General features: G+C 42.7%; 1 protein-coding gene across 1 annotated transcript in view; it reads right to left on the bottom strand.

The window, feature by feature from the left end:
* The window catches only part of LOC126473695 (protein N-terminal asparagine amidohydrolase), a 240,004-nt gene that overhangs the window by 19,047 nt on the left and 202,066 nt on the right, over positions 1-18,891 (bottom strand). Inside the window, exons 2-4 of the mRNA XM_050100934.1 lie at positions 15,256-15,452; positions 2,351-2,416; positions 387-569 (exon numbers count right to left, since the gene is read on the bottom strand). Of these exons, the coding sequence (XP_049956891.1) occupies positions 387-569; positions 2,351-2,416; positions 15,256-15,442 (436 nt within the window). The 5' untranslated portion in view covers positions 15,443-15,452. The remainder of the gene's footprint in view (positions 1-386; positions 570-2,350; positions 2,417-15,255; positions 15,453-18,891) is intronic.

Genomic DNA, 18,891 nt, shown 5'->3' with positions numbered 1-18,891 from the left:
TTGAGCAGTTGACAGTCACCACATAAACGAGACTAAAAATATTGCTGAGCTTTGTGACACTGGCCTTGTTACACACACACACACACACACACACACACACACACACACACACACAAACACACAAACACACACACACACACACAAACACACACACAAACACACACACACACACACACACACACACACAAAACGCATAGTACTGCCTGAATGGATCAGTATAAAAAACAGTTGAGACTGTGGTCTTTAATGACATATTTTAAACATGACTGTAAACATTGTAATTAGTTATTTATCTCGTGTTTCAAAACAAAATATTTTCTAATGTCAGAGACACTTTATATACTGTACTGAAGGAAATGGTTATGTTTGAGTTATTTGGTGCTTACGCATGATATTGTAAAATAAGTCTTCAGAGTAGTGTCGGCTGTCGGAGAATCCACCAACGAGCTGCAGCTCGAGCCTGCCCTCTGCAAAGCCCATGCCGACTTCCTGAACTCGCTGCACCATAGTGGCAGCACATTCTTCTGTTCCTGCTCCATCTAGATGAGCTAGGGCCACAGCACCTGAACCTGGCACAGAAAAACAGGCTTTGTTGCAGAACTTTTATAATTCCTTCAAAATAGCAACATATCACACAAACAATGCCAATACAAACAAAACTGAAAATAACTATATTATGAATTGACATCACTGCATTGTTACCATGACATTACCACCAACACCACCACAATTTCTGAAACTGTATGCAGCATACTAATAAGGAGTTGACAACATCCTTATTACAATGAATTGATTTCATGCCAATTTTCAGTTTTTCAATGGTGTATTCATTAATTATGTTACTGTTAAAATGACCATAGCATTGGTGGAAATCAGTTTCTTAGTTATTGCATGTTCTATGGATCATATTTTTAAAAAAATTACTATGGTGTGTAACATATTAGTAGGTTTGAAATCAAATTACATTTTCTCTGTGAAAAATAGGATGCATACTGGCAATTTACTTAACTGGATTTTTACTTTTATCATAATCTGCAACGATATTCAAAAAATGTAAACCAACCATACACAGACTTTATTCGTTCAGAACTTCATCTACGGAGTAGATGGAGAAGCTAAAGAAAGTTTGATGTAAGTAGTTTCATTTTATAGCACCATTATGCAGAGCATTACAAAATAACAAATGCAATATATGCACTTTGTAAAAGAACAGCTAATGCACACAGATCATAAAGAAAATGTTGGTGTTCAAAAATGTTCAGACATAGAGCACTGTACAAAGTGCACAGAGTTAGTATCCTATGACTACAATATTAGCTTTAAAGCTTGAAATTAATGTGAAACTAGAAATGGAATATAAAGAATAGATGCTAAATACACCACACACAATTATGACCTCTTCCAACACTATGGTCCTTGTTATCATCATTTTCAATAAACACATTCTGTGGCTTGAGGTTTAGACAAAAATTATGAAGTACTACTACTATGTGCATGACATAGGCACTACATTATGTTGGCAGCTCTATATTATGACTGAGTGGTACTGAGAAACAGAATTATGTTTTCGACCCATATAGAAGTGAATATCTGAGAAACTGGCAAGACATCTTTTCATAAAAGTTTGTAAATACAATGTGAGGCTACAGATAGAAATAAAACTGGTTCAAGACACAAAGGAATTACATTAGCTGCCAGTGGTCACTGATTAAATCAATATGGAAAGTTGAAAAACTGTGCTGGACGGGGATTCAAACTCAGGTTTCCTGCTTACTAGGCAGCTGCACTGAGTACTGCACCATCCGGACACAGTGGTCATTGCAACTGAATGGCTTATCCTAGCACGCTTCCTGTCAAACCCATTAATTCCTTTGTGTCTTGATTCATGGTGCCTGCAGGATCAAAATGGTATCTAATAAAACTGGTTCACATGAACGTCAGGAGCATGCACACAACCTGCAATCTCAAAACTGATGACAGTGTGGTTCAAGCCCTTCTGGTTCTCAGCATTTCAATTTATCTTTTTCTCATTCTTGTGTCTCGCTAATCTTTTTCCTTACCCTGCTCATCACTTTTCTTGTCCTTTCATTCGCATTGCCTGTCATTAACTTCAGAGTATTCTTTCCCTCTCGGAGCGCAAGTAAGAACATTTTGCAACACAAATACATTGCTCGCAGTATTTTGAGACCCTAACAATGACACTGTCAACAATAAACTAGTCTCAAAAGCTAATTTATCAATAAAGCAGCAAATGTCTGTTATATTTTGAAACCTGTAGCAATGAGTTTATCAGATAAATGTTTGTTCACAAAATATATGTTTTTACATCACTAATGAGAGGATGGCTTACCTGAATGTCTCAGCACAACAATGATGCATGTTGTAGCATCATCAGACCCCAAGATAGTCACATTTTCTGCAAAATAAATACCACAAAGCATTTATATATGATAAAGAGAAGGCATTAAAATATTGCATGTACAAAAATTTAAATTTGCAGTAGTCTTCTGAAATTCATTTCTAACAAGAGCGTTGTAGTAAATCATACATATGTGAAGAACGTAATGTAATATAAATAAGGTTATTGAAATAAATAAAACAGTCAGGAAGATGTTAGCTGAATCAAATGTCCAACTTGCCTCATAATGACAGGTGGGCTACCCTATCTTTTATATTTATAATTTTTCCTCCTCTTCATCTCCTCTCAATAAGAACATTTATATGACACTTTCAGCCCTCTACATGTTAATGTTTCTATGATCCTCACTGCTAATGATACAGTATGACTACAGAGATCATCATGTGGGTATTACATTAATTCTGCAGTTAATTGCTTGACAAATATTATCGTCAGCTATGCAGCTGAAATGACTCACTACACGGATACTCTACATTGCACTTAGTTAAATGATCAGCTCACTGCAATCCCGCTTCTACTGTAAATACCTTTATACTGACCATTCGTTATTTGACTAAATATGCAGTACAATCTGATTAGCATGTATCTGACATGGGTTAGCACCATCACAAAGCAATTACTAAAGAATGGGTGTCGTTGAAGTCCTGTTACATTGATGGCAAGCAAACGTTCGCAAACCACCTGTATTGCCTCAAAAAACAATTGCATCTTAAATATTGAAGGACAGATGTCCACACTGTCACAATGTGTTGAAATACAGCAACGGCAACCGATGAAAATTTGTACCCAACCAGAGTTCGAACATGGACCTCCTGCTTACTAGGCCAACGCTCTGGCCATTGCACTATTGGGACACAATGGCCAACTTGCTTGTAGGGCCTCTCCACTCGTACAAACGTTCCTTGTAAGATGCAAATTCCCATCTTTGCCGCATACAGTACTCCCCTCCCCCCCTCCCCTCCGATCTCCATCCATTATTCCTCTCGCTCACAGCCACACTGTATTCCTGCAAGGGTTCGGTCGATGACGTGCGTCTAGCACTGAGAACTTTCGATGGCCCGTCGAGACCTGTATAATTATACAGGATGTTTCAGGAGGAATAGTAAATGTTGTAGGACGTGGTAGTATAGAAAGAAATGCCATATAACATGTATCCAAGTTTTATTGAGTACACGCAGTTGGGTTCAATGCATTTTCATTTCGTTTGTTGGTCTTTACATTACCCCATTGTCTCTACTTCCTTGAAAATGAGCTTCCAGCATTATTGGAAGAGGTTCCTTTGGCTACAAGAATGCATATTTTCCACCAGCATGACTGGACTCCTGCACATTCTAGTTGTCAGGTAACACATTATCCAAACCTAACATTTCCCAGAAGATGGATCAGTAGATATGGGCACTTTTCTTGGCCACCAAGGTCCCCGGACCTGGGCCTTATCACTCTGGATTTTTGACCGTGGGGTGGTTGAAACAATAAGTCTACACAGAAAAAGTAAACCTAAGAGCCGATTTGATCGTTCGTATTACGAATAGTGCAGCCCTCATAAAAGAGTGGAAAGGCAACCTCAGAAGAGCTACACGTGATGTTATCAAGAGAAGTCAAAAGTGCATTGAAGTTGGTGAAGGAATTTTTGAAAATCAACTTGAACATCCTATTTTGCCTTTGCTTTGAGTTTGTTAGGGTTACACACTAACAGTTGTATCTCTGTACTCAATAAAAAGTAGACACATTTATATGGATTTTTTTATGCAATTCGTCTATACTACCACCTGCTAAAACATCTACTATTCCTCCTGAAACACCCTGTAATGCATTTATTTGTGGTGTTTGTTCTTTTGGAATGTCCGAAAGAAAACACACACACACACACACACACACACACACACACACACACACACACACACACACACACGCACACACACATATTTCTGCCTTAAGTGCTATTGGGAAGATGTCTGGTAACTCAGTGATAGTGACAGACTGCAGCTGCATTAACCTACTCATTTCACTAGATATATTTGTAATTTTCTGAACAATTCATCTTTAATAAGTGACAGCGATTTGGAAAATTTACATTGGCGAGATGGTTACTTTATCCTTTAATTACAGTGTCTCTCATCATTTACTTTAAGGGAAACCTGCTTCTTTGTGCCCTAGCCTATACTACAGCAAAGAGCAAATGCTCACATTATTGATACTGGATGTGCTACTGCAACTTTAGCCAAAGAATCAAATCCCTCTGGATAAGTATATTTCAACTGAAATGGTTTTGCTCCTCCTCTACCGTCATTGAAAATGATCACAACCAAATTAAGTATAGGAGTCCTACAAAATCCTTGAGTTCATACTGCAGTGCTGTGGAGGTGAAATGGTTCAAATGGCTTTGAGCACTATGGGACTTAACTTCTGAGGTCATCAGTCCCCTAGAACTTAGAACTACTTAAACCTAACTAACCCAAGGACATCACGCACATCCATGCCCGAGGCAGGATTCGAACCTGCGACTGTATCAGTCGCGCTGTTGCAGACTGTAGCGCCTAGAACCGCTCGGCCACCCCGGACGGCTGTGGAGGTGAAAAATGTAGTTGTTCACAATTATCAGATGACAGATGGAGTTTGTCAGATTCCATTAATTATGACTACAGTATTAATTATTGGTTCATTGGCGCTTTTCTGCCGTTTACTGTAACTGGTTTTTGGATGTTAGAGCTGGAAGAATAGAAACATCAGATTTTCGCAATATGGAATATTCTAATTCACTTTAAGTCTTCACGTTTCGAGCAACGGCAGAATATCCGCCAGAAGAGCTGACAAGAAGCCAGGTCATGCCTGTCTTCTGGTGGGTGGGCCAATGACAGTGATCTCAATAACATTATTGTATAGCAAAGATACGTTGCCAAATCAGCCAGTGGAGAAGCTCCAAAATTGTGAATCGCGTCTGGTGAATACGCTTTCAAGGTTTCTGTCCGATTAGGAAAGTAAAACACAAATAATTGTCGCCGTTATTTAACTATGACGTTTCGTTTGCACTCAGTGCATCGATTACAAGTAATTACACTCTAGCCCCTAAACGTAGTTATCGAAATCCGAATAAGACTCACTGACATGTAATGAGGACATTCCGGCCCTTGCCACCCTCAACTTTGAGACGAAGCTATAGTCACTTCCGAGGCCACTGTGGTGTTTCAAAAGTCTAGTCAGGAAACATCACGTTTCTTTACCGCTTGAGCGACGCGCAGGTAAGAAATGTTAATATGTATATTTATATATTTGTAGTATGTTAAGTGGATACTTGTGATTTAAAAAGATTTTGTTTCTTTTCTTTCATGTCGAGCGTGGCAGCAAGATGATCCAGTGGGGACTCCATACGCGGCGGACGAGAGCTAACCACTATTGCATCGTAGTCGACGGCCGGCGACTGGCAGAACCGTTGAAACATCATGCTGACCATTACTAAAGGATTTTTTTATATAAAATGAAAAGGAGTTCAATGTTGAATGTGGAATGATAAAGTTTGTAACTGGATGTCAATTGGTTATCAACTGTTAAATAAACTTCGAGTTGGAAGTTGGAACAGTCAGTTGACTCTGTTGTTACGACATACATCGTAATTATTACTTATGCGTGAAATTTACAAATTTTATTAAAATTCACACTTCTTGAAGAGATTCTGGCAGAATTGTATCAGGAGTGTGGACGATCTTTATTAACTAACTAGTTTAAAGTTTTATTAATGAGAAGTCGACACGTATTGACATTTTGAAAATAATCGATACTGTTAAGTGTATTAAAATTCTGTTTTAAAACTTTATCGGCGATTGTGATCAAGAAGATCGGTTTTAAAGTGGAATATTTCGTACAATGAGAACAGGATTGATTCTTTAGTGACATTAATTAATTATTTAAGGAAAATTAGGAGAATTTCAATTTATTCTGGCAAAAATATAAAGGAGTGTCAAGCCGCACAAGGAACATATAGAAACTCTGTGACTTGGTTGAACTGTCAAAAATTTTTTTACGATAAAACTTTTCTACAACAGGGACCGATGAATTTTGCTGCGTCTATCCTTATCTTCCAGGTTGAATCTGCTACAGCTGAATGTTTTTCTTTATGGATTTTTCAAGTAACTGGGAAAAGAACTTATAATTTCTACTGCGGTGGACCGTCGAAATTGGGTACACGGTTGGGCTGTTGTGAAGCCTGTTGGTTTGCAGATTGCCTTTCTTTCCCCTGCTGCAGACATCGCTGCTGAGTCGCTGCGACAGGACCGGCGCCGGCCAGTGTGGCCGTGCGGTTCTAGGCGCTACAGTCTGGAACCGCGTAACCGCTAAGGTCGCGGGTTCGAATCTTGCCTCGGGCATGGATGTGTGTGATGTCCTTAGGTTAGTTAGGTTTAAGTAGTTCTAAGTTCTAGGGGACTGATGACCTCAGAAGTTAAGTCCCATAGTGCTCAGAGACATTTGAACATTTTTGAACAGGATCGGCGGTTCAGAGCACCACTCACAGAACACATCAGCAAGTACCCTTCTTGGTAGGGTAACTGAAACTTGGCAACAACGCAAAATATGTTTGGCAACTCTGTGTCCGACGAGTTACTTCCCTGACGGCACAGAACTATCCTGCTAAATTCACTTGATATTATCGTGTCATTTCAATTGAATAATGTGATTTTCTCTTGAGATGTGGGATAAGGGTATCAGTTAATCCTTTGAGTCCACCAAAGTCTTCCACGCGGGAAATACAACTTCTCTCGTCTCTTATGTTGCGATTTATCTGTCATAGCGGCGACTGGGCCACTAAGTAAGCCCTAGCTCCCGCACCTCTTCGCTAGCTACGAGATAATGTGCTAGCCTACCAGGTTCCAGCTGCTTTCGTTCGACTTTCGAGGCTCGCTGAAGGCCAAGTTTTTAATTCCTTTGTAGCACAGCTACACGCAGACAGTTAGAAACTTAATAAGGGAATCATAAGACAACGCTCGAGCAAAATTCGTTTTGCTACTTTCAGTACCCCTTAGAGTCAGAGCGAGAGCCTTATGGTACTGCAAAATTCGTAATGCCACTTTTGTTTTCTGCCGACATATTTTTCGTTGTTGTGAATACATAATTTAATCTATGAACTATAATACTTGAGTATGATACAGGACATGAAGTAAATACAGACCTTCTCGAAGTCAAAAGTCGGTAATATCCTAGTAATTCGTGTTAAAATAGGCACAATAGGTTTACAGACACTTAATGCTTTATTAAGATAAACTGCCATTGTGACGTTTCTATAGTAAGTTGAATTTAATTCGTATTAGTACACTGAATATTTTAATTGCGTTTTCCACTAGTTTATTGAACACAATAGTAATCATCAAAAAGAAATGAATCAGCTAACGTCACAATATCTAAAACAATCTGACAACACTAAAGTAATTTACGAATTCTACTCCTGTAGAAACCTACTGGTTCTAACGATGTCATTAAACCAGTATAGTTTGAAGAGCATTTTCGTCTAGAAATGAGTTGTCTTGCCAGTTGATCGATCAAGAGCAGGGAAGGTAAAATTTTACGAGTACGTGATCAGAGGAACAAGTGCCTGAGAGATGACTTCCCTATCAACAGAAGTGCCTGAGACTTCCCTGTCAATCTCCTGCATAGCTTTGTTTCTCAAATCAACAGAGTGTGTTATCGTGCAGTAGCACACGTGATATAGTTTTGTCGGTCGATTTTCTTACACTGCGACACAAAGGTGTCTCAATTGTTGGCAACAAATTCCAGCTGTGATGGACACGTCCTCGGGGAAGAACACTTATGGAGCTATCACATGGAAAATATTATGTTCACACCACTCTTTGCTCAAGTTTAGGTCTTTTAATAGGGCTCAACCTTTCATTTCTAGTTAGGAAGCTAACGATAAAGGCATGACAACTCGTCACCAGTAACAGTATTGCATAGGAACGCTCAATGAGCGACCTGGTGACATTCAAGCAAAACTGCAATAGTCGTTACTCTGTTGGTTTTTGTTGTTTCTTCTGAACCTTGCCTGTTGAATGCAAATGTCGCATGATGGTTAAATGGTACTCCATCACTTATATCAGTAGTCGAGACTTCCTTATGTGGAAAACCATTCATGCCAGAACGATCTTTGTTGAAACAAGAATATCTTTTCTTGGCGTATTTTTCCCTAAATCACTCGCGCTACACACAGTTCAAATCTTTCGAGCTGCCTCCTCAGCAATCACCTATCTATTATACCGAAAGTGAATGATGTGCTGCAGATGTGACACCTCTCTCCACTTGCGACCCATTTTTACAATGCTTAACTGTAGTTCATGATTTTGAAGCATGTGATCTTCAAAGCTTAACTGCAAGATGATAACTAGAACTTCAAATTCGAGCATGACAGCTGATACATACCCTGACAACGTCGCGCCGTGTTCACCTGGGCGGCGCCCGATTACAGGTGGCCGGTAGCCGCTACAGCGCGAGGAAACGCTCGAGCGTAAGTTGTTCTGATCGCGACGCAGCCAAGAACTGTCCTGCGGAATTGTTTCTGGAAGTATTTGTTATTAATGGTGGGTAGAAAGTGAAGCGAATTATCTTCGATGTTCAATCATACTCGCAACTTTAGACGATGGTCGAAATGTGGTTAAAAAAGTAAGAGATACAGTCGGACGCGAACATGCGACTAAAGTTGAGAATGCACGACCATTAGACCACGGGCTCACACAACACATCATCTCGGAAGTAGACAACAGGTCCTCTTGACACTTCCACATCTTACAGTGTTGCCAGATTGTGCAGATGGCCGGACTTAAGCATTGCCAGGGGCGGTCGGTTTTATTGGCCACCTTAAGTGAACGACTCGGACTTAATCTCTGTAGCGGCCGGCCGGCGGTCAGTTTTTATGTCTAAACTGTACAGTATCCCCAGTTAATCTTATTTGGTATGGACAGCATAGACTTGAGTAATATTCTAGGATTGGTTGCGTGAGTGATTTCTAAGTAATCTCCTTTGCAGAGTCATTGCATTTCCCCATTATTCTAGTACCGAACTGAAGTCTACCACCTGCTTTACCCACAGTGAGCCTATGTGTTCATTCCATTTTATATTCCAACAGAGTATTACACAAGGTCTGACTGAATATTTATGCACCTTCTGTCAGACAGTACTTCATTACACATAACTACATCATCTGTAAAAGGTCTGAGATTACTACGATGGTCACTCCAAAAGAAATGCACACTATTTTTTTCTAAATCCATCTTTTATTCTACATGTTTGAAAGTTTTACAGTGTGTAGCTACATCCTTCAGGAACAATATTTTCATTTCTTCACATAATTTCCATCCCTCTAAACTGTTTTACGCCATCTTGGGACCAGTGCCTGTATACCCACATGGTAAAATTCTGGACCACTGTTTGGCAGTGTGCAGCCGGGCACAAGGCAGTCATCATCTTCAAACCTTGTTCCACGAAGAGAGTCTTTCAGTTTCCCAAAGAGATGATAGTCACATGGAGCCAGGTCAGGACTGTAAGGCGGGTGTTTCAGTGTTGTCCATCCGAGTTTTGTGATCGCTTCCATGGTTTTTTGACTGACATGTGGCCGTGCATTGTCGTTCTACAGCAAAACATCCTGCTTTTGCCGATGTGGTCGAACACGACTCAAATCGAGCTTGACGTTTCTTCAGTGTCATCACATATGCATCAGAATTTATGGCGGTTCCACTTGGCAAGATGTCCACAAGCAAGAGTCCTTCGGAATCGAGAAACACCATAGTCATAACTTTTCCAGCAGAAGGTATGGTTTTGAATTTTTTTTTCTTGGGTGAATTTGCATGATGCCACTCCAATGATTGCCTCTTTGTCTCTGGTGAAAAATGATAGAGCCATGTTTCATCACCTGTCACAGTTCTTCCAAGAAATTCATCTCCACCATTCTCGTACTGTTCCAAAAGTCCGCTGCATACCGTTTTTTCTTGTTTTTTTTTGTGAGCCACTGTGTCCGCAGCTCGTGGTCGTGCGGTAGCGTTCTCGCTTCCCGCGCCTGGGTTCGATTCCCGGCGGAGTCAGGGATTTTCTCTGCCTCATGATGACTGAGTGTTGTGTGATGTCCTTAGGTTAGTTAGGTTTAAGTAGTTCTAGGTTCTAGGGGACTGATGACCATAGATGTTAAGTCCCATAGTGCTCAGAGCCATTTTTTGAGCCACTGTCAACATCCTGGGAACCCACCTGGGACAAATCTTTTTAACGCTAACACTTTCAGTATTCTGAAAACACTTCCTTCCCCTATCCCAACGTAACGAGACAATTCGTTCACTGTGATACGCCTGTCAGCAGTCACCAATTCGTTAACTCTCTGCACATTGTCTGGAGTGCGTGCATTATGAGGCCTGCCGCTGCGAGGACAATCCTAAATATTGCCGTGCCGCTTTCATCACGTAACCTGCTTGCCCACCGACTAACTGTACTGTGATCGACAGCAGCATCTCCATACACCTTTTTCAACCTCTTGTGGATGTTGCCCACTATCTCGTTCTCACAGCACAGTAATTCTGACAGCACGTTGCTTCTGACGAACGTCCAGTGTAGCAGCCATCTTGAAGACATGCTGTGACAGCGCCACTCACGGGAAGAGGTTGAACTAAGTTTGAAAACAAACGGGAAGGATGTATCTACACACTGTAAAACTTTCACACATGCAGAATGAAAACTATATTTTTACAAAAATAGTGTGCATTTCTTTTGGAGTGACCCTCGTATTACTATTGTCCGCAAGTTCATTAATATACCGCGTGGACAGCAAAGGTCCCTACACACTTCCGTGGGGCACACCTGAAGTTACTGCTCCATGAAAGGTAGCTTGCTGCGTCCTACATATCAAAAATCCACATCCAGTCATTTTTAATTATAGGCACAGATGTGGTACAAAGTCAAATACTTTTCAGAAACCAAAATATACTGCATCTACTTGACTGCCTTGATCCAAAGCTTTCAATATGTCATGTGACAAAATGTGAATTGTGCTTCACATGATCGATGTTTTCGGGAAACAGTGGCTGGCATGGAGGATTTCACTCAGTTCGACATGGCTCATTACGGTTGAGGTCAGAATATAGTCTAAGATTCTGCAGCAAACCGATGTCAAGAATACTGGACGGCAGTTTTGTGGATCACATGTACTATCCTTCTTGTAAATGGGTGTGACCAGTGTTTTCTTCCAACTGCCGTGCACAGTTTCTTGTTCGTGGAATCTACGACAGATTATAGTTAATAGATGGGGCAGCTCAGCTGCAAATTCAGTATAGAATATTATAGAGATTTCATGGGGGCCCGCAGCTTTGCTGAATTTTAACGATATCAGCTGTTTCTCAACGCTACTGGCAGTAATATTTATTTCATTCGTCTTTTCAGTGGTGGGAGGGTTAAATTGGGGCAATTCTCCTATGTTTTCCTTTGTAAAGGAACATTTGTAAACGGAGTTAAGCATTTCAACTTTTACTTCGCTATCTTCAGTTTCCGTCTTTGTCTCATCCGTGAGTGCCACTAATAGCCCATGTACACGACCAAAATTTCTTTGGATTTTGTGAAAGATCATTTGACTAAATTCAGCTACGGTAGTCACTGAAGGCCTTCACGCTTTTCTCAGTTGACAGGCAAACACGTTTCATTCCGCATCTCCTTATATTTTGCTTAACATCTATTATGCAGTGGTCTGTTTCCGTAGAACTATCTTTACAGTAACTGTATACCAAGGAGGTTCCCTCCCATTATGAACTGTTATACTGGATACACATCTATTCAGTGCGTGGTCAACTATTTTTTTAAACTTGAGCCATATTCAATAAAATTTTTCTGCGTTTGTGACCGCGTTGCCAATGTATATGAAACTACCGACGTGTCGGTTCCTGTTGCAAGCGACCTTCTTCAGGGTGTTTACGTGTACATGCTCCTGCCCTATGTTACAAATTTCAACTTCGTCATTGAGATATGACATTACTCGTCTTAGTTGTTCTTTGTATTTTGGTAACAACCGCTTCATGATCACCGATACCAGTTTCGATGAGGACATCCTATTTGTTGCCATTAGATCTAATTTTTTCCATCATGTGTGATGTTGCACACTACCTGTTCTATGTAGTTTTCAGAGAAGGCATTTACTAATGTTCATAGGGTGTCTTGTCATGCCCACCACTAAGAAAACTGTAAATTTTCCAAATTGATTGTCGGAAGATTAAAGTCTCTACCAATGTAGTTTGGACAGGAAGAGAATAGAAGCTTTCGAAATGTGGTGCTACAGAAGAATGCTGAAGATTAGATGGGTAGATCACCTAACTAATGTGGAGGTATTGAATAGAATAGGGGAGGAGTTTGTGGCACAACTTGACAAGAAGAAGGGACCGGTTGGTAGGCCATGTTCTGAGGCATCAAGGAATCATAAATTTAGCATTGGAGGGCAGCGTGGAGGGTAAAAATCGTATAGGGAGACCAAGAGATGAATACATTAAGCAGATTCAGAAGGATGTAGGTTGCAGTAAGTACCAGGAGATGAAGAAGCTTGCACAAGATAGAGTAGCATGGAGAGCTGCATCAAACCAGTCTCAGGACTGAAGAACACAACAACAACAACATTTCCTCGTTAAATTTTTAGTAAATTGTTCTTCAGGTTGATCATAGTTTTTGGGTAAATAATTAAGTCATTTCACTAAATGTGTAACAGGCCATAAGTGCCATGGTTTATGAATGTTTAAATTTTGAAGTAACTTGTTTTCACATAAATGGTAATCTTAAAAAAGTGTTGATGGTTTTATTTGTTATGTCTTGTTTAAATGTGCCAAATAAATGTTCACTGCAACTGTCGATGGTGGTTGCCTGATGTGTTACTTGGTCCAGTCCTAACACCCCACAGCCTATTGTGCTGAGCTTGTGTCGTCGTGTAAAAGGTTGAATTCCATGCTGTGCCGACACATCGGTGTGCATTTGTGTTGTAGAAAGAAGATACTGGCCACCCATAACAACATCCTCTCCCTTGCTTCCTTACAGTACAAGACTTTTACAGTACCCAAAAGTCCTTGTCCATCAGGACAAAAAACCACTAAAAGGTTATACATCTTTGAATAAAACAGCTGGATGCATGGATTCCAATCCAATATGATGCAGCTGGCAGCTTCTGTGGTCAATGTGCAGTTGCGCAACAGGTGGCCGACCAAGTGTTATCTTCAAGTAAAAATAAAGGACTCAATATACATGAAACAGTTTATTAACACCCAAGATGATTACTCATGTCTGTGGTTGCCCTGTCCACAAGGTTGTTTGCAGAAAACGACGTACTCTGCATATATCGTACTAGTGAAATATGATTACCATGTAGGTAGCAACGTAATCTAACTTAAAAATACTAAGTACGTAGAGAAATCAATCTTTTGAGATGCAGTTAATTTTTTGTACTTGTCAAATTTAGTTATTCGGCAATGACACATTTTCAAACTTACTGAACCAGTTACATCAAACTGGCAATTTAAGAATCTTTCTCCCTCTTAGAAAAATTTCTGTGTACATACATGGTCGCAGTCTAAGGAAACCACAGAAAACCCAAAACTGTGCAGCGGATCTCAGTATAGGGTGGTGTGGTGGGAGAGGAGAGTGGTTTTTTTTTTCTTTCTTTTGTTATGGTTTTAGGGCGCAAAACTGCTACGGTCATTAGCGCCTGGACTGTGACTGAGGAAAAGGTAAAAAAATGAAACTGGAAACCAGCAGCAATGGGAACAAAACTCAAAAAATTGGGGAAGCTAAAAACAGAAGGAAAGCTTAAAAAACCACTATAGATGGGGGGTTGTTTGTCCCCAAAAAGAGCTTCAAATGACTGACATCTCACTGGCACTAATAAACTCGAGAACGCGATCGGCTGAGAGCGTGTCATCTACTAAAATGGAAGATATATCAGGCGACAGCTGTAGACGGGCGCGTAACGGAGTAAAATAGGGGCACTCAAGTAAAAGGTGTCTCACTGTCCACAGCTGAGAGCAGTGGGGACAGAGTGGGGGAGGATCGCCACTTAAAAGATGTCGATGGCTAAAAAGACAGTGCCCTATCCAGAGTCTAGTTAAAATTACCTCCTCCCGACGACGAGTTCGGGAGGAAGAGGTCCAAGCACAGGGAAGAGCTTTCACGTCCCGCAATTTATTATTGGGAAGTGTCGACCAATGTGCATGCCATAAAAGAGCAACACGACGACATAGAAGACTCCGCATATCGGCGAAGGGAATCATGCGAATGGATGGCTGAAGAAGAGAGATTGCAGCCTTGGCCGCTATATCTGCCGCCTCATTTCCACAGATACCAACAGATCCAGAGGAACGCCACAGAGATGCACCCCAAGTGGAGCAGGTGGAGGCAGTCCTGAATCCAGTGGACCAGAGGGTGGACAGGGTAGAGAGCTTGGAGACTGAGGAGAGAGCTGAGCGAATCTGAGCAGATAACATACCGTATCCGCTGATGGCGACGGATGTATTGGACAGCCTGGAGAACAGCGTAAAGCTCCGCAGTAAAAACCGAACACTGGTCGGGAAGCCGAAATCTATTGGGGGTGTCGCCAACAATATAGGCACTCCAAACGATGTTTTTGAGCCATCAGTGTAAACAAATGTGGCATTCTTCATTTGTGCGCATAGAGCAGCAAATGCCCGACGATAAACAAGAGAAGCGGTACCATCCTCGGGAAACTGACAGAGGTCACGGAGCAGGCAGGTCCGGGGCCGGAGCCAAGGTGGTGCTGTACCCCAAGTTGTCAAGAAAGTTTTAGGAAAGTGGAAGGGAAGAGAATGGAGAGCAGAGTGGTGCAGTCTACTCACTGTCGTGTGGTACTGTGACGGCGAGCTCGCGCTGGCGCACGTAGAGCAGTCCGGCAGGGCCCACAACCTTGTTGGGGATGGCGACGAACTGCTGGGCCGAGTCCTTGTAGATGGGGTGTGCCTGCAGCAGCGACCGCGTATCCGGCGGTGGCTCGTCCTGCAGCACCCCGCTCAGCACCAGCACCATGCTGCAACAGCTGAGGAGAGCGAGGGTCTTCAGCAGGCGGCCATGCGTAGCTCTAGAGGTCGGCAGCGGGGCGAGTACGAGGCGAGTGAGAGGCTAGTATTGAGGGTTGCATACATCGGAAATCAAGGCGCCGCCGCTACGCCAGTGCCTTACCTGCTTCCTTCCGTCTTGCTGTGCACTGAGGTGACAAGTCATGGGATAGCAATATGCACATATACAGATTGCGCTAGTATCGCGTACACAAGGTATAAAATGGCAGTGTATTGGCAGAGATGTTATTTTTACTCAGGTGATTCACGTGAAAACGCTTTCGACGCGGTTATGACTGCAATATGGGAATTAACAGACTTCAAAGGCAGTGCCATAATTGGAGCTTGTAATGGTTCTCTATTTACGTGACCATTACGACACTCCAACTCCAGTTCAAATGGTTCAAATGGCTCTGAGCACTATGGGACTTAACATCTGTGGTCATCAGTCCCCTAGAACTTAGAACTACTTAAACCTAACTAACCTAAGGACATCACACACATCCATGCCCGAGGCAGGATTCGAACCTGCGACCGTAGCAGTCGCGCGGTACCGGACTGCGCGCCTAGAACCGCTAGACCACCGCGGCCGGCCAACCCCAGTTCTCGATACCAGTAATATTGTACTACTTTTCTGCGAAGTAACAGACATTTTTGTGACAACATTCACATTTGGTTTTATTAATGTATAGGTACTCCGATGTATCGATATATTACAGTGATATGGTTCTTGAGTGTATTCATTTCTGTGAGACTGTCACAATCTTTGACTTACTTGTAACCGTTTTGGTGCGAATGCGGACACAGAGCAGTCTTTGTTTCACTTTGCAGAAGTTGTTATTTCGCTTTGTAAAAGAACAGCCAAGTCTTGTGTTTGGTTACAGTGGAAATTAAATATATGAAGATTGATGCAAAACTGTTTTCTTGATGATGTGACAATTAAGAAGAAGTATATCTGAATTAGACGGCTGGTGTGGCCATGCGGTTCTAGGTGCTTCAGTCCGGAACCGCGTGACCGCTACCGTCGCAGGTTCGAATCCCGCCTCGGGCATGGATGTGTGTGATGTCCTTAGGTTAGTTAGGTTTAAGTACACTCCTGGAAATGGAAAAAAGAACACATTGACACCGGTGTGTCAGACCCACCATACTTGCTCCGGACGCTGCGAGAGGGCTGTACAAGCAATGATCACACGCACGGCACAGCGGACACACCAGGAACCGCGGTGTTGGCCGTCGAATGGCGCTAGCTGCGCAGCATTTGTGCACCGCCGCCGTCAGTGTCAGCCACTTTGCCATGGCATACGGAGCTCCATCGCAGTCTCTAACACTGGTAGCATGCCGCGACAGCGTGGACGTGAACCGTATGTGCAGTTGACGGACTTTGAGCGAGGGCGTATAGTGGGCATGCGGGAGGCCGGGTGGACGTACCGCCGAATTGCTCAACACGTGGGGCGTGAGGTCTCCACAGTACATCGATGTTGTCGCCAGTGGTCGGCGGAAGGTGCACGTGCCCGTCGACCTGGGACCGGACCGCAGCGACGCACGGATGCACGCCAAGACTGTAGGATCCTACGCAGTGCCGTAGGGGACCGCACCGCCACTTCCCAGCAAATTAGGGACACTGTTGCTCCAGGGGTATCGGCGAGGACCATTCGCAACCGTCTCCATGAAGCTGGGCTACGGTCCCGCACACCGTTAGGCCGTCTTCCGCTCACGCCCCAACATCGTGCAGCCCGCCTCCAGTGGTGTCGCGACAGGCGTGAATGGAGGGACGAATGGAGACGTGTCGTCTTCAGCGATGAGAGTCGCTTCTGCCTTGGTGCCAATGTTGGTCGTATGCGTGTTTGGCGCCGTGCAGGTGAGCGCCACAATCAGGACTGCATACGACCGAGGCACACAGGGCCAACACCCGGCATCATGGTGTGGGGAGCGATCTCCTACACTGGCCGTACACCACTGGTGATCGTCGAGGGGACACTGAATAGTGCACGGTACATTCAAACCGTCATCGAACCCATCGTTCTACCATTCCTAGACCGGCAAGGGAACTTGCTGTTCCAACAGGACAATGCACGTCCGCATGTATCCCGTGCCACCCAACGTGCTCTAGAAGGTGTAAGTCAACTACCCTGGCCAGCAAGATCTCCGGATCTGTCCCCCATTGAGCATGTTTGGGACTAGATGAAGCGTCGTCTCACGCGGTCTGCACGTCCAGCACGAACGCTGGTCCAACTGAGGCGCCAGGTGGAAATGGCATGGCAAGCCGTTCCACCGGACTACATCCAGCATCTCTACGATCGTCTCCATGGGAGAATAGCAGCCTGCATTGCTGCGAAAGGTGGATATACACTGTACTAGTGCCGACATTGTGCATGCTCTGTTGCCTGTGTCTATGTGCCTGTGGTTCTGTCAGTGTGATCATGTGATGTATCTGACCCCAGGAATGTGTCAATAAAGTTTCCCCTTCCTGGGACAATGAATTCACGGTGTTCTTATTTCAATTTCCAGGAGTGTAGTTCTAAGTTCTAGGGGACTGATGACCACTGATGTTAAGTCCCATAGTGCTCACAGCCATTTGAACCATGTATGTGAATTTACAAGGAGTTTAATAAAAATGTGGATTGTGAACACCGAGTCAAAAATTATTTCTACCATACCATTGTTCTGATCTGGGATTGTTTGATCATTAGGAACTTCCTGAAAAACGCATTTGTTAGGTCTTCAAAAATTGCTAATATACGGATCTGGACCTTCTAGCAGTCAATGTAGAATCACCCTAGAATCAACAAGATGAGCCATAACAACTTCGACGAAATCTACGTGGGAATCCATTCAATATAAGTGCCAAAATTAATTACTTTTTTTACAGTGACTTCATTATTTTCAGTCTGACGATACCACCCACAGGCAATAACTTTGTTGTTGCCCGATAAAGCGAGCATATGCTGCGTGAGCAACATTATTAATCTGATTTCTTACCTACTTTGCAAGTGGTGGTATTGTTAGAAGCTAGCCACATGGGACATCCCATTTGGGAAATCGGTTTATGAATTCAGTTTTCCGAGATCCACAGTGTCAACAGTGTGCTGACACTATCAGATTTCAGGCATTACCTCCCACCGCAGACAACACTTTGGCTGACGGCCTTCACTTAACAACCGAGAGCAGCAGCGTTTGCACAGAGTTGTCAGTGCTAACAGGCAAGCAACACTGCCTGAAATAACAGCAGAAATCAATGTGGGATGTACAACGGACGTATCCGTTAGGGCAATGTGGTGAAATTTTGCGTTAAGGGGAGGCACCAGTGAAATTTCAACCCGACCGTAAAAAAATCACAGGGGAGTAAAAATTTGAGTCATAATATATCTTGGCATGCCGAATTAAGCGGGTAAATCCAATTTGTAAAACAAAGATTTAACC

This window comes from Schistocerca serialis, chromosome 4 (assembly GCF_023864345.2).
Source record: "Schistocerca serialis cubense isolate TAMUIC-IGC-003099 chromosome 4, iqSchSeri2.2, whole genome shotgun sequence".
NCBI classification, from domain to species: Eukaryota; Metazoa; Arthropoda; class Insecta; order Orthoptera; family Acrididae; genus Schistocerca; species Schistocerca serialis.
This window is presented reverse-complemented; position numbering and strand designations above follow the sequence as displayed.